Source organism: Dryobates pubescens, chromosome 11 (genome assembly GCF_014839835.1).
Source record: "Dryobates pubescens isolate bDryPub1 chromosome 11, bDryPub1.pri, whole genome shotgun sequence".
Lineage (NCBI taxonomy): Eukaryota > Metazoa > Chordata > Aves > Piciformes > Picidae > Dryobates > Dryobates pubescens.
Genome location: NC_071622.1, coordinates 1,449,818 through 1,465,123, shown reverse-complemented (window position 1 = coordinate 1,465,123; position 15,306 = coordinate 1,449,818). Strand labels below are relative to the sequence as shown.

General features: G+C 56.8%; 1 protein-coding gene across 1 annotated transcript in view; it reads left to right on the top strand.

Moving 5' to 3' along the window:
- Positions 1 to 15,306, top strand: part of ATF6 (activating transcription factor 6) — a 91,977-nt gene extending 76,671 nt beyond the window's left edge. Inside the window, exon 16 of the mRNA XM_054165551.1 lies at positions 14,857 to 15,306. Within this exon, the coding sequence (XP_054021526.1) occupies positions 14,857 to 15,065 (209 nt within the window). The 3' untranslated portion in view covers positions 15,066 to 15,306. The remainder of the gene's footprint in view (positions 1 to 14,856) is intronic.

The following is a 15,306-nucleotide window of genomic DNA, read 5'->3' as shown; positions in this document are numbered from 1 at the left end:
ATGCATGTTCAGAGGCTGTAAAGCCAAGATGACATAATTCCTCTTAGTGTGAAACTAGAGGTGGCAACCACAGCTTTATGTTTAGGATAGCCAGGGCCAGCTCTGCTAGCTCTTTATTTCTGCAGTGATCTGAAACATCATTATCCATCATGAGATCACCCTGCAGACATGCTAAACCCTGCAACAGACTTAGCAGAAGAGCTTCACATTTGGGAGTCCTACCTTGAGGGCATCACTGGAGTGCAGCTAGAGATCAGCCAGAGCTCAGCAGCCACAGAGGGCCTGTTCCAGTCTTTGGATTGCAGGCTCCAAGGAGACTGCTGCCAGCAGGGCCAGGAGGCCTTTGCCGCCTTCTAATAGCCCCAGGTCTGCCCTCCCCACTGCAGCCTTCCTCACCCTCTTCCTACAGCCCACCTTCTCTCTCTGGTGCTTCTTGGTGTGCTTCCTGGGTGTCCTCTGGCCTTGATCCTCTGTGGCAGGGTCACTGTGGAAAAGTGTTTGGAAAAGATGTGCTGAGCACCCTTGGGAACATTCCTGGACATCCAGCTCTTCACTCTAGGTCACCTAACTCCATCCTGTCCTGTTCTGTGGTAGCCCCAGGGGAAGAGGCTGTGGCAAGCTGCACAGGGGGAGGTTTAGGCTTGATCTTAAAATGAAGTTGGGACACTTGAAGGGTGTCCAGAGAAGGGCAACAAAGCTGGGGAGGGGTCTGGAGCACAGCCCTGGGAGGAGAGGCTGAGGGAGCTGGGGTTGCTTAGCCTGCAGAAGAGGAGGCTCAGGGGAGACCTTCTTGCTCTCTCCAACTCCCTGAAGGGAGCCAGCTGGGGGTTGGTCTCTTCTCCCAGGCACCCAGCACCAGAACAAGAGGACACAGTCTCAAGCTGTGCCAGGGGAGGTTTAGGCTGGAGGTGAGGAGAAAGTTCTTCCCAGCAAGAGAGATTGGCCCTTGGGATGTGCTGCCCAGGGAGGTGGTGGAGTCCCCATCCCTGGAGGTGTTCAACAAAGGCTTGGATGTGGCACTTGGAGCCATGGTTGAGTTGATCAGATGGTGTTGGGTGAGAGCTTGGACTTGATGATCTCTGAGGCCTTTTCCAACCTGATTGATTCTGTGATTCTAAGTCCTTCCCAGGCAGAGAGACTGCCCTTTGGGATGGGCTGCCCAGGGAGGGGGTGGGGATGGCATGCCTGGAGGTGTTTAAGAGCAGCCTGGGTGAGGCACTCAGTGCCATGGGCTGGTTGATCAGTTAGGGTTGGGTGAGTGGTTGGATTGGTGATCTTGGAGGTCTCTTCCGAGCTGGCTGCTTGTCTGTGTGTGAGAGACCCTGGCACAGCACCAGTGCCTCCTGGGTGAGTGCTGCTGAGGAAATGGCTGCCAGGTGGAGCTGCCCTCATGCTGAGGAAAGGGGCTGCTGTCTCAGAGCAGGGCACATGGCAGAGCTGCAACCTCCTGTAGCTAGGAGGCAGAGGTGTCTGCAGTGGCTGGCTGGCTCTCTCAGCGCGCTGCAGCCGGATGGGCGCTGGGCTGCCGGCCGCTGGGCTGCTCTCTAATTAGCAAAGGCACTGGATCAGAGAAGCTCCTGTGGAGGAAGCTGCTTGCCCCACACAGACAGAAGCTTCACAGAGATGGTGTTAAAAATACCCTTCTCCCAGCAAGAGCTGATCAGAGTATCTAAACAAATGAGGTAATTTGATGTATCCAAGGGAGACAGGTGGAAAATTCAGCTCAGGCTCTGGATGCCATCCAACCTGTAAAGACATTTCAGCTGCAAGGGAATGCAGACTCCCCCCAAACCTCCCTCCTGAATCAGTGAGACACTCACACTAGGGTACAAAATGGTCTTGGGTGACAGAGGAGGTCCATGGCCATGGAAAAGTGATGCTCCTCTTACAGGAGAGAGCAATGAAGTCAAGCAGTTGGATGGATGTTGTCAGTGAGTGCCTGCAGACTGCAGTGCTGAAGTAACCTGCTGCAGGTCAAAGGCAGGGGCTGGATAAGGAGAGGAGAGCACTAAAAGAAGAACCACCAAGGTAAAATGTTAGGAAGATTGATTAAAAGCTCAATGCAAAAGTCTTCAAAAGGACCCTGAAACCCCCCCAGTGGGCTAAGTAACACACTGAGGGCAAGTCACTGAGGTAAGAAATTCCCCTTTACACAATGGACACTGCAGCCAAGGGAGGGAGCAGGGGGGGAGAGAGGACAGTTTCTGGCAGACTAAATGTCAAAGCATGAGAAGCCAGGCCAGAAAAAGAGATTGGGGAGCAGCATGCCTGGGGCATACAACAGTAATACAAGCACTTCTCAGGGGCAGCTTGCCAGGGAATCTCTGCAGAGGACCAAGGTGTAAAAGGGGAGTGAGTGCTGAAGCCAGCACTGTTGAAGTTCCTGTGCTGGTGTTACCCACTGAGGCTGTATAAATGTCTGGAGATTGCCTAGTGACAAATAAGGCAAAGTCTTTTCAGCCACCTCCAGAGCTGTAAAAAAATCAGGGCTTACTTTTGCACAAGCTGGCTGAACCTGTGAGAGCTGGGCATGCCCTGCCACATACAACAAGCTGGGAATAGAGGCAGCACAGCTTCTGCACAGGCTCACAGGATGCCAGGGCTTGGAAAGGACCTCAGGAGATCATCCAGTCCAAGCCCCTGCCAGAGCAGGAGCAGAGAACCCAGCACAGGTCACACAGAACACATCCAGATGGGGCTGGGAAGGCTCCAGAGCAGGAGACTCCACAACCTCTCTGGGCAGCCTGCTCCAGGGCTCTGGGACCCTCCCAGGGCAGAAGTTCCTCCTCATGCTGAGCTGGAACCTCCTGTGCTGGAGTTTCCATCCACTGCCCCTTGTCCTATCCCAGGGAGCAAGTGAGCAGAGCCTGTCCCCTCCCTCCTGACCCTCAGCTATTGATAAGCATTGATCAGATCCCTGCTCAGCCTTCTCCTCTCCAGACTGAACAGCCCCAGGGCTCTCAGCCTCTCCTCCCCAGGCAGTGCTGCAGTCCCTTCAGCATCCTGGTGGCCTCCCTTAGACTCTCTCCAGCAGATCCCTGTCCCTGCTGAACTGAGGAGCCCAGAAGTGGTTGCAGTATTCCAGGTGTGGCCTCATCAGGGCAGAGTAGGAGGGGAGGAGAACCTCCCTGGCTCTGCTGGATGCACCCCAGGATCCCATTGGCCTCTTGGCCACCAGGGCACATTGCTGAGAGGGAAGTCCTAGTGCAGAGCTGCACTGGAGGCCTCAGGGGGACAGCCAGTGTGAGGATGAGCAGGGTCTCTTCAGAGCACTGTCATGCCCAAGGGCAGCTCTTCAGACACTGATAGAAAAGCAGAAGCTGTTGTGAGACAAGAGGCAAGGATCACTTGTGGATTAATCTCTCTCTGAAGAGGTGGAAGCAGATGGTCACATTTTGCAATGGCAAGGCTGTCCCCAGCAGCCTCCCACACAGCTCTGTCTGGGGACATGCCCACACCTCAGGTGCAAGCTGGAAGATCTTGGGAGGGAGTGAAGCTCTGGGCAGCAGGTCAAATGATGTGACAAAAAGGCAAAAGAGTCTTCCTGAGCAGACATCCAGTCTCAGGCTGTGCCAGGGGAGCTTGGGGCTGGAGGTGAGGAAGAAATTCTTCCCAGCAAGAGAGATTGGCCCTGGGGAAGTGCTGCCCAGGGAGGTGGTGGAGTCCCCATCCCTGTTTGTGTTTAGGAAGAGCCTGGCTGAGGCACTTGGTGCCATGGTTGAGTTGCTTAGATGGTGTTGGGTGAGAGGTTGGCCTGGATGATCTCTGAGGTCTGTTCCAGCCTGGTTAATTCTGTATTCTCTTTGTGCTTCATTCCCACCATGCCTGCATCCCTGTAAAACCAGCTGCAAAATCAGTTTCCTTTCCTTCTCCCTCCCTCTCTCCTCCCAGGAAGGATACAGAGTCCCCACCCCTGGAGGTGTTCAAGAGGGGACTGGATGTGGCACTTGGTGCCATGGTTTAGTCATGGGGTCTGTGGTGACAGCTTGGACTTGGTGATCTTTGAGGTCTCTTCCAACCTTGGTGATTCTGTGTGTGTGACACCCAGGCTCTTATCTCTCTTGGCAGGGGACTGGGAGCTGGAGTTGCCAAGCTGGATTTGTGCTGTGTCCCAGGGGTGTGTGTGGAGGGTAGAGAGGCTTGGGAGGGAGGGGGCATGAAGGCTTGCTTTTGAGAGCCTGGTTTAAAGGGAGGTTTGTGTGCAGCTTTGGCTTAGTGAGCTGCTGTGTTGAGCCCAGCCTAGGGATTTTGGTGTGTCTGAGATGCCTTGCTGTGTGCTGTGTAGTTGTGAACAGCCTTTCCATTTAAGCTTTGCCACCCTATCCAGTGCTTTGTGGGAGCAGTTTTCTTTGGCCCCTTTGGAAGAGGTCGAAGAGTGAATCTGCCTGGCTCTAAAGCACACCACAGACACTGGCAGGTTCTAACCAAGCTCTCACTGCTCAGTGAGGCCACTGTGCATCCCTCCCTGAGCTGTTGGCTTAGCTGAGGAAGAGGAGCACTATAAGCACCCTCATGGGAAGGGCAATCAGACACTGGGATGGGCTGCTCAGGGAGGTGGTGGAGTTGCTGTCCCTGGAGGCAAGATTGGATGTGGCCCTCAGTGCCATGGTCTGGTTGGTCATAGGCTGGACTGGATGATCTCAGAGGTCTGTTCCAGCCTCCATAATCCTGTGATCATTTATTAGAGAAGCAACAGAAAACAAACCCTGAGCTGGCTTTCCAGCCCTGCTGAACCCCTGGCTTCAGTACTACACAGTTTTGGTCATTGGTGTTTGCAGATGCAGAGGAGACAACAGAAGATGCAGGAGGAGGCAGCAGGAGTGAGCAGTGCCAGCTTCCCAGGCTGAGGGATGGGTCATAGCAGAGCCTGAGGAACCATGGCTTGTGGTGCCTGTGCAGAGCAGCCATACTTGGGGAGCACCAAGGCTGGAAAAGGAACCAGCCAGCCCAGCTTGCTGGCATTTGAAACCAAAGGCAGCATGGGGCCAGAGAGGTTTCCCAGCTCTGACAGCATCCAGAGTCATGGAATGAATCACAGAGAGGTCTGGGCTGGAAGGGACCTCCAGAGCTCATCCAGTCCATCCCCCCTGCAGCCAGCAGGGACATCCCCAGCTAGATCAGGCTGCCAGGGTCCTGTTGAGCCTCACCTTGAATATCTCCAGGGAAGGGACCTCAGCCACCTCCCTGGGCAGCCTGTGCCAGGGTTCCACCAGCCTCAGAGTGAACAACTTGCTCCTAACATCCAATCTCAATCTGCCCTTCTCTAGTTTGAAGCCATTGCCCCTGGTCCTTTCCCTGCAGGCCTTTGCAAACAGTCTCTCTCCATCCTTCCTGGAGCCCCCTTCAGGTCCTGCCAGGCTGCTATGAGGTCTCCCTGGAGCCTTCTCTCCTCCAGGCTGAACACCCCCAGCCCCCTCAGCCTGGCCTTGTAGCAGAGCTGCTCCAACCCCCTGAGCATTTCCATGGCCTCCTCTGGACCCTCTCCATCAGCTCCAGGTCCTTCTGTGGCATGCTGGGCCCCTGGCAGAGACTGAAGGGACTGTGCCCATGCCTCCCAGCTGCTCCCTGCTGCACTCAGGGGGAGTCTCAATGACCTTAGAGGCCTTTTCCCACCCCCAAGAGTGCTCTGCTTCTGTGTTTCTCTGTGCTGTCCTGGGACAAGCCCTCCAGCCCTTGTCCTTCAAAGAAGCCTTTGCTGGAATGCCTTTCCAGACTACCCTCCTGTGTCCAGTTCCTTGTCAGTGGCTGTGTCTGGATCTGCAGGCTGTGGGGGGTGTTTGTTGTGCCCCCCAGGCAGGCATGGGATGGTTTTGCCTAACAGTTGCTCTTTCTCCAGCCTTTTTCCTTCAGTCCCAAGGGAGTTTTCTGTGCAGCAGAACTGCTTTGCCCCTTCTTTGTTTCCTCTTCTGAGGTTTTGGGTTGGTGTTTTTTCCCTCCTGTCATTAGCAGTGCCACAGCTGGTCAGGTTTCCAGTACAGCCACCCTGCAGCTATGGTGCCCTAACAGTGCCACCCACCTGCACAGCCACTGCTGTCAACAACAGCTCAGCATCTCCAAGCAGTAGTCTCCCTGAGAGATGTGCCAGGGAGGGCCAGCACTGCTCTGGAGTCTCTTCTTGAGATGGTCATGGGCTCCCCCTCCCATCCAGCAAGGGCCATCACAGGAGCTCCACACTGGGCCCCTGCTCTGCAGCTCATGCTCTTTGCCTTAGAGGCAAGGGACTGTGCAGCATGAAGGAAGGTTGGGAGGGGAGGTGGGAGATCAAGTGGGAAATGGTCCCTGTGAAGAGCCAACTTTCCCTCCCTCTCTCTGAGACCTCCAAGCCTGGAGCAGATGCTGCAAAGCACCACCTGGCACAGAGTACAACAGAATGGCTTCAGCTGGGAGGGACCTTGAAGGTCACCTAGCTGCCACACTGCTGCCATGGGCAGGGGCACCTCTCACCAGCCCAGGCTGCTCAAAGCCTCTTCCAGCCTGGTCTGAGACACTTTCAGGGATAAGGCATGCACAGCTTCTCTGGGCAGCCTGTGCCAGAGTCTCAGCACTCTCAGGAGTCACCATCCCTGCAGGTGTTCAGCAGGAGACTTGGTAGGGTGCTTGGTGCCATGGGTTAGTTGTGTAGGTGGTGGTGGGTGAGAGACTGGACTTGTTGATCTTGAAGGTCTTTTCCAACCTGGTTTATGCTACTCTGTTCTGTTCTGTTCTATTCTATTCTATTCTGTTCTATTCTTTCCTAAGTAAAGAGCTTCTTCCTAATGTCTGATCTAAACCTACCCTGCTTAGTTTCAAACCCTTGGCCCTGTCCTGTCACCACAGGCCCTTATCAAAAGCACCTCCTTAGCCTTCCCAGAGCACCCTTCAGCTACTGGAAGGCCACTGTGAGGTCTCCCAAGGTCTTCTCTTCTCCATGCTGAACAGCCCCAAGTCCCTCAGTCTGTCCTCACAGGAGAGGTGCTCCAGCCCTCTGCTCATCCTCGTGGCCCTCCTCTGGACCCTCTCCAGCTCTGCCCACACATCCTGCCCTTCCCCAGCAATCTCAGTGGTGTAAGCTGAGGGCACCTTGTGCCAAGGCCAGTGTCTCCTGTGGCTGCACTGTTTACCTAGGAGGCCACAGAGAGCTTGTTTCCTACAGCTTTCCTGCTTACCACCCCTGCCTTGGACAGCCCCTGGCACCAGTGCTCCAGCAGCTCAGGCATGGGGAGGGAGCTTGTCTCCCTGCTCTCAGCTGCTGGCTCATCACAGGGACTTTGTTAACGTGGATTCAGTGCTTGTGACTGGGCCCCATGGGCCCCATGTTGCTGTGTGCGTGGGGCAGCAGCCTGGCTTGCTGGGTGGGAGCTGCTAGGGGAGCCAGAGGACTGAAATGTCCAAGATCTCCCTTAACCTGTGTCAGAGGCTGGGGGCAGGCAAGCCCAGGGAGCTGAAACCTTTGCAGCTGCTTTGTTTGGGAATAGTTCCAAGCAGGAACCTACTTCATAGAGCCACAGAGTTGTCAGGGGTGGAAGGGACCTCAAGGATCAGCCAGCACAGGGTTCCTGCCTGCCTCAGCACAGGGTTCCTGGTCCCTGCCCTTAGGGCACCTCCTGGTCCTGCTGGGAAGGTGCTTCTGGCTCCTCTGCTCAAGCTCAGTGCCTGCTGCATGCTCTCCATAGATCAGCTGCTGGCACCAGACCCTGGTGTGCAGGAGGTGTCTTTGTGCTTTGATTGTCAGCAAGAGTGGAGGTGGAGTGGAGTGGAGTGGGATGGGATGGGATGGGATGGGATGGGATGGAATGGAATGGAATGGAATGGACCAGGTTGGAAGAGACCTTCAAGATCATGAAGTCCAACCTCTCACCCAACACCATCTAAGTGACCTCTGAACCCATCTGTCATAGAATCCCAGAGCTGTCAGGGCTGGAAGGGACCTCAAGGCTCAGCCAGCTCCAACCCCCTGCCATGGCCAGGGACACCTCACACCACAGCAGGTTGCTCACAGCCACCTCCAGCCTGGCTGCAAACACCTCCAGGGGTGAGGCTGCCACCAGCTCCCTGGGCAGCCTGTGCCAGGCTCTCACCACCCACTTGGAAGAAGAGAAGTTCCTTGGGTGACAATGCAGTTCCCTCCCTTGCTTCAAGCACTGCTGCCTGGCAAGCCAGGCTGTGGCTGCTCTGGGAGCTGTGCTGGCTTGTGGCAGTCAGGGTATTTTTAGTCTGTGTAGCTGTGAGAGTAAGGCTGCTTCAGTTCTATACTTATTTGGTAGTGTGCACCAGCCCTTCAGATGGAAACACTGTCCAGATGTGCTGGGTAGGACAGTCAGGGCTGCCTGCTGGAGATGAGATGGGAGATTTAATCAATGTTTATAAATAGCTGAGGGCTGGGGATCAGGAGGGAGGGGACAGGCTCTGCTCACTTGCACAGGACAAGGGGCAGTGCATGGAAACTCCAGCCCAGGAGCTTCCACCTCAGCATGAGGAGGAACTTCTTCCCTGGGAGGCTCCCAGAGCCCTGGAGCAGGCTGCCCAGAGAGGTTGTGGAGTCTAACAATTCAGTGATGGCCTAGGCCCAGCTTGTGCTGGGAGCTTGGCTCAGCCTGCAGGAGCCAGGGAGCCTGGTGGAGGAGGTGCAGGCAGAGAGCAGCTCCTCTTGGCACAGTTGCCTTTGCTGTCAGTTTAAAGGAGTTTACCCTCTCAAGGACAGCTTTTAAACCTGTTAACAAATAATTAGCTGCAGCACAGCCTTCTGGCCGGGGCAGGACAGCTCCTGAGCCCCAGGCTGTGCTGTGGGAGAGGTGGCATGCTTGGGACTTCAAAGAGGAGCAGTAAAGCTATTTATGAACCCAGACACCTCTGCAGGAGATCTGTTGCTGTGCTTTGGCTTATGTAATCCCACAAAGCACCACTCAGAGGTACTTCAGCACAATAAACTTGGGAAATAATAACTGAGTGCTGCTGCTGCCTGCGGGCTATGGAAGCAGCCCTGCGTCAGGCACCTTGGCAGCGCTGCCAGCAAGCAGGCAGCAGCTCAGGGCTGCCAGCCCTGCCTCAGACACCCACACCTGCCTCCTTGAGAGGCACCATGGGGGTGTGCTCAGGCAGGGCAGGGCAGGACAGGCTCACCTGGCACGCTGAGATCAGCCCCACCACTGGGGAGCCCAGTTCTCAGCAGAGCCCCTGTGGACCCTGTGCTCCCCTGATGTCTCCCAGGTCTTTGTAGTGCTGGAAGGGGAAGGAGAAAAAAGCCTGCCCAGGCTGGTTTTAAAAGCTCTGAGGTGGGGATCACCAGAGAAAAGTGGTGGCCTGTTCTCTGGGGGAGGTCAGACCACCCTCTGAAGAACCTGCAGCTCCAGATGCTGCCCACTTACTGACAAGGGATTAGGAAGGGCACAGCTGAACCTGTCCAGCTGCACAGCCTTTGGATTTACACTGGCCATCAAGGCAGCATGGCACGGCTCTCATCTGAACTGTGGGGGCTGCAGCTGGCAAAGCTCAGCTCAGGTGTCTCTGAAAGGGCCTTTCCCAAGCTGCACTGCTTTGTCTTGGTCATGAGCAGAGAGCAGGGGGGCAGCCATCAGAGCTCAGCTGGCACAGGTTGGTTCTTTTTGGACCTGGGTTCCAGTCATGGCCAGGCCCCTGCAGCTCACAGAAAGGCAGGGCCAGGAGGAGCAGGAGAGCCTGTGAGTGCCCATGGCCTGTGTGAAGCAAGAGGCAGGTACCCCAGGTCTTGGAATCACAGCATCAACCAGCTGGGAAAAGACCTCAGAGACCATCAAGTCCAACCTATCACCTAATACCTAACACCTCCTGACAACTAAACCATGGCACCAAGTGCCACATCCAATCCCCTCTTGAACACCTCCAGGGATGGGGACTCCACCACCTCCCTGGGCAGCACATCCCAATGGCCAATCTCTCTTGCTGGGAAGAACTTTCTCCTCACCTCCAGCCTGAACCTCCTCTGGCACAGCTTGAGACTGTGTCCTCTTGTTCTGGTGCTGGATGCCTGGGAGAAGAGACCAACCCCCACCTGGCTACAACCTCCCTTCAGGGAGTTGGAGAGAGCAATGAGGTCTCCCCTGAGCCTCCTCTTCTGCAGGCTAAGCAACCCCAGCTCCCTCAGCCTCTCCTCCCAGGGCTGTGCTCCAGACCCCTCCCCAGCCTCATTGCCCTTCTCTGGACACCTTCAAGTCTCTCAATGTCCTTCTTAAACTGAGGAGCCCAGAACTGGACACAGGGCTCAAGGGGTGGCCTGAGCAGTGCTGAGCACAGGGCAGTGTCTTGTCTGCTGGGTGGTCATCCAGCCTGTCCCTGAAGGCTGCCAGTCACAGAGCTCCTCTGCTCTCCCAAGGTAGCTTCATCCAGGGCTTGTATTTCATTACCCTTAGGAGCTTGGTGAAAGATCAGTCTGCTTGTCTTGGACTGCAGCTGGTCATTCCTGGTCCTGTCAGGCTGCTGGCCTGCCCTGCACAGGGATCCTCTGCAGTCCCCAAGCTTTTCCTGCAGGGCTTCTCCCCAGCCCCCTTCTGCACTCCTGGTTTCCACTCTCCTGAGCATCGTGCTGCACTCTGGCCTTGGCTGAAATGCATCCTGAAGAATCTTGGCCAGCTTCTCTCTTCAATCAGAGCTGCAGCCTCCTCCAGTGCCCCAAGGTGGCTGAACCCTCTCCAGTTCAGCATCACCCGGGAGGCTTTGTGAGCGTGCTGTCTGTGCCTCGTCCAGACCATGGAGCTCAGCATGGAGCCTGCCCCTTCCCCTTGACACTGAGCTGGTTTCTCCAAGCACTGGCTGTGCTGGCTGCATGCAGCTCACACCTGTCTGTGGTGCTGGGAGCATGATGTGCACTCAGGCAGAGCCTCTGCACCCTTTGGGCCGGGCTGGGCCCTGCGTCCCGGGGCTGCCATGGCTTCAGCCTGCTGCGCTCAGTGCAGCTGGGCCGGGCCCCCAGCAGCAGCCCCCAGCAGCAGCCCCCAGCAGCAGCCCCCAGCAGCAGCCCCCAGCAGCAGCTGCTGTCTTTGCAGAAAAGAAAATCCCCACCACCACCACCTTCTAAGGCAGTTTGGTGCTCATGGCAATGAAAAAGGCTGCTGGAAATGTCTGTAGTGGGAGCTGAGCCCTTCCTGCTGCTGTCATCATCCCTGTGAGACAAGAGCCTTGCAGCAGCTCCCTGCACCACTTCTTCATCAACAGCACCAAAGAGGGGAGAACCAGACACCTTCCTGAACCTGAGTGTCCCTCCTGGCATAATTCACAGAGCCAGGGCAGCATTCAGGCACTTGGTGAAGGCCTGAGCTGGGTGTCTGAGTGCCCTCCATACCTGCTGGCCTGAGAGGCTGCTGAGCCTGATGGATTCCCTCCAGAGAAGGGCCACGGGGAGGAGCAGAGGGCTGGAGCTGCTCTGCTGTGAGCACAGACTGAGGGAGTTGGGGTTGTGCAGGCTGGAGAGGAGAAGGCTCCCAGGAGACCTTACTGTTACCTTCCAGGAGCTGCAGAGGGCTACAGAAAAGCTGGGGAGGGACTTTTGAGGGTGTCAGGGAGGGATAGGACTGGGGGGGATGGAGCAAAACTAGAAATGGGGAGATTGAGATTGGCTGTGAGGAAGAAGTTGTTCCCCATGAGGGTGGTGAGAGCCTGGCACAGGTTGCCCAGGGAGGTGGTGGCAGCCTCCTGCCTGGAGGTGTTTGCAGCCAGGCTGGAGGTGGCTGTGAGCAACCTGCTGCAGTGTGAGGTGTCCCTGGCCATGGCAGGGGATTGGAGCTGGCTGAGCCTTGAGGTCCCCTCCGGCCCTGACAGTTCTATGACTCCTCCCAGCTATCTCAAACGTGGTGGCCTCAGAGCACCTCCTGCACAGGGCAGCAGAGCTGTGGCTCACTGACTTGTGGTCCCCTTGGCTGTGTGAGGGGGGAGCCTGTGTCAGTGCTGCCAGAGGCACGATGCCAGCTGGCCAAGATGGGGCTGCTCTGATTCCCATGGTCCCTGCTCCCACCCACCCAGCACAGCTCTCTCCCTGGCAGGGGCTTCTCCCTGGGCTTGCTGTTCCCCTCTGTGCTGAGCAGTGCAGTGCCAGGGAGCCTAAGGCCAGGCTGCTGTGCTGGCTGCCTGCGGGCAGACAGGGGAAGCTCTGCCTGCCTCCCCGAGAGGCTTTCCTGGCCCTGGCCACCATCCCATCCCATCCCATCCCATCCCATCCCATCCCATCCCATCCCATCCCATCCCATCCCATCCCATCCCACCTCACCCACTCATGGCTTTGGAGCACATTTTCTCACCCAGCTGAGGTCCTGTCAAGTTGTCTGCAGTGTGAAAGCTGCAGAGCTGCATTTCCAGCTGTGTCACCAAGGAGCTGCTGTGTTCCCCTTTGCTCTTCCCAGCCCAAAGGCCACACTCACCTCCAGCAGATTCTCCTTGTCCCCCCCAGCTGCCCTGTGCAGCCCCCTGGCCCAGGCAGCACCACCAGCCGCTTCCTCTCTGCCATGCAGTCCTGGAGTCTGTGGCAGGCAAAGGATGAGAGAAAGGCTGTCCTGGTGGGGGGCTGCTCTCAGGAAGGCTCCTGGCTGGGGACACAGCAGCCAGAGCTAGGGCAGGGCTTTACCAGCAGCACCCTGAGCTGGTTGCTCAGTGGCACACACAGAGCCTTTTCCATTCCCATTTCTGCAGGTGGAAGCTTTGATTTCCCTCGCAGGCTCCTGGCCCCTTCAGCAAGGGTCTGCTGCTGCTCTGCATTACTCTACCAGACATACTTGATCTAATGGCTTCTGCAGGTGGTGTGGGGTACCAGAGGGTCCAGCCACAGTTGTCAGCTGTTGTCCAGAGTCAGAGTTAATCCAGGAAAGCAGTAAAAATTAGTAATGTGAATTGCATTCCTGCAAGCCATAAGCTTTCCATTAGATGATCCTCCATCCTCCTCAGCACACAGAGCCCTGCCCGTGGCAGTCAGCGCCGCTGACTCCAAAGGCAAGGCCTGCTGCTGTCTGGAAACCTGATCTCTGCTCTTGCATTCCTGGACACGGTGTCTATGCAGGGAATAGTCTCCCACCTTCAAATCCGGGCAGCAGATGCTGGCCATGTGCACAGCCCCTGCCTGCAAGGCCCAGGAGCTTCCCCAGCAGCAGACGTGCCCGGCCTGAGGATGCGCCGGGGCGGTGCAGCCCTCCCGCCCAGGGCCCAGGTGCTGCCTTGAGCCCTGTGGCCAGTTCTGAGCTCCTCAGGGCAAGAGAGATGCTGAGATGATGAGAGGAGGGCAGCGAGGCTGGGGAGGGGTCTGGAGCACAGCCCTGGGAGGAGAGGCTGAGGGAGCTGGGGTTGCTTAGCCTGCAGAAGAGGAGGCTCAGGGGAGACCTTCTTGCTCTCTACAACTACCTGAAGGGAGGCTGTAGCCAGGTGGGGGTTGGTCTCTTGTCCCAGGCCCCCAGCACCAGAACAAGAGGACACAGTCTCAAGCTGTGCCAGGGGAGGTTTATGCTGGAGGTGAGGAAGAAATTCTTCCCAGCAAGAGAGATTGGCCCTGGGGGTGTGCTGCCCAGGGAGGTGGTGGAGTCCCCATCCCTGGAGGTGTTCAAGAGCAGCCTGGAGTGCCTCAGTGCCATGGGCTGGTTGCTTAGTTAGGGTTGGCTGATTGGTTGGACTCGGTGATCTCTGAGGTCTCTTCTAACCTGGTTGATTCTGTGACTGTGGTGTCTGGAGGCCTTGTCTGGTGCCACCACAGCACCATGCAAGAACAGCAGCCAGATCAGGATGGTAATGAGGCTCAGTGAATCCCTTGGAGAGATCTCCTTTTAACTTGATTTTGTTAACAATCTGGTGGTCTCCAGCTCCTCCATGCCAGGAGGGTTACCCTCAGCCAAACAGGCAGGAAGTGGGGCACCCAGCTTGCTTCAGTGACCCCCAGTCTTCAGTCACCCCTCTGCTTGAGTGGCTCAGGAGCAGCAGTTCAGTAATGAAGGTTGCACAAGGCAAACTCCATCAGGGTCATTATGTGCAGATGAAGAAGGGGAATGGAAAAGACATTAATTTCTAGGTGTGACTGCAGATGCTAAGCCTGGCCTGGGCCCTTGGAGGTATCACAAGCAGGCTGGGACTGCACTGTGTGGGATGGAGCTCCATGTGTGCAGCTGCAACAAAGGAAGGGAGTCCTCCCTCACAGCTCCTGCTCCAGACAATCAATTCTAAGAAGAGCCAGAAAGTTCTGCTGGTGGTGCTGTTGGGTCACTAGCTTTAACTCTTGGGTTAACATGAACAGGAGCCAGCAGTGTGCCCAGGTGGCCAAGAAGGCCAAGGGCATCCTGGCCTGCAGCAGGAGCAGTGTGGCCAGCAGGAGCAGGGAAGTCATTGTGCCCTGTGCTCAGCACTGCTTAGGCCACACCTTGAGTCCTGTGTCCAGTTCTGGGCTCCTCAGGTTAGGAAAGAGGTTGAGCTGCTGGAAGGTGTCCAGAGAAGGGCAACAAGGCTGGGGAGGGGTCTGGAGCACAGCCCTGGGAGGAGAGGCTGAGGGAGCTGGGGTTGCTTAGCCTGCAGAAGAGGAGGCTCAGGGGAGACCTTCTTGCTCTCTCCAACTCCCTGAAGGGAGGTTGTAGCCAGGTAGGGGCTGATCTCTTCTTCCAGGCAAGCAGCACCAGAACAAGAGGACACAGTCTCAAGCTGTGCCAGGGCAGGTTCAGGCTGGGTGTTAGGAAGAAATTCTTCCCAGCAAGAGAGATTGGCCACTAGGATGTGCTGCCCAGGAGGTGGTGGAGTCCCCATCCCTGGAGGTGTTTAGGAAGAGCCTGGCTGAGGCACTTGGTGCCATGGTTGGGTTGATCAGGTGGTGCTGGGTGAGAGGTTGGACTGGATGCCCTCGAAGGTCTCTCCCAGCCTGGTTCATTCTGTGTTCTGCCCTCACAGAGAACGTGATCAACGGGCAGGACTACGAGGTGATGATGCAGATCGACTGCGAAGTGATGGACACCAGGATCCTCCACATCAAAAGCTCTTCTGTCCCTCCATACCTCCGAGAGCAGCGCAGGAACCACACCAACACCTTCTACAGTGCATCTCCCTCCGTCCCAGAGACTCCCCACGCCCTCAGGGCTATTGTCAAGTCCCTGCAGTAGCTCCTGTGGCAGCCAGCGCGGAGCAGGTCCTGCTGCCAGACTGAGCCCCTTCCCCGGCAGGTTGCTGGGGCTCCTGGCACAGCTGCACAGCAAGGGCAGACCCCACATCACCTGGTCCTGTGCCTGACCCAACCCAGTGGCCACATCCTGCCCTAGAATTGTAGAGCTCAGCTGGCCCCTTGCCAGGAGCAGCCCTGGAGGACCCACGCAGCACGCGCTGCCTGCTGCCGGAGGTGGGGGG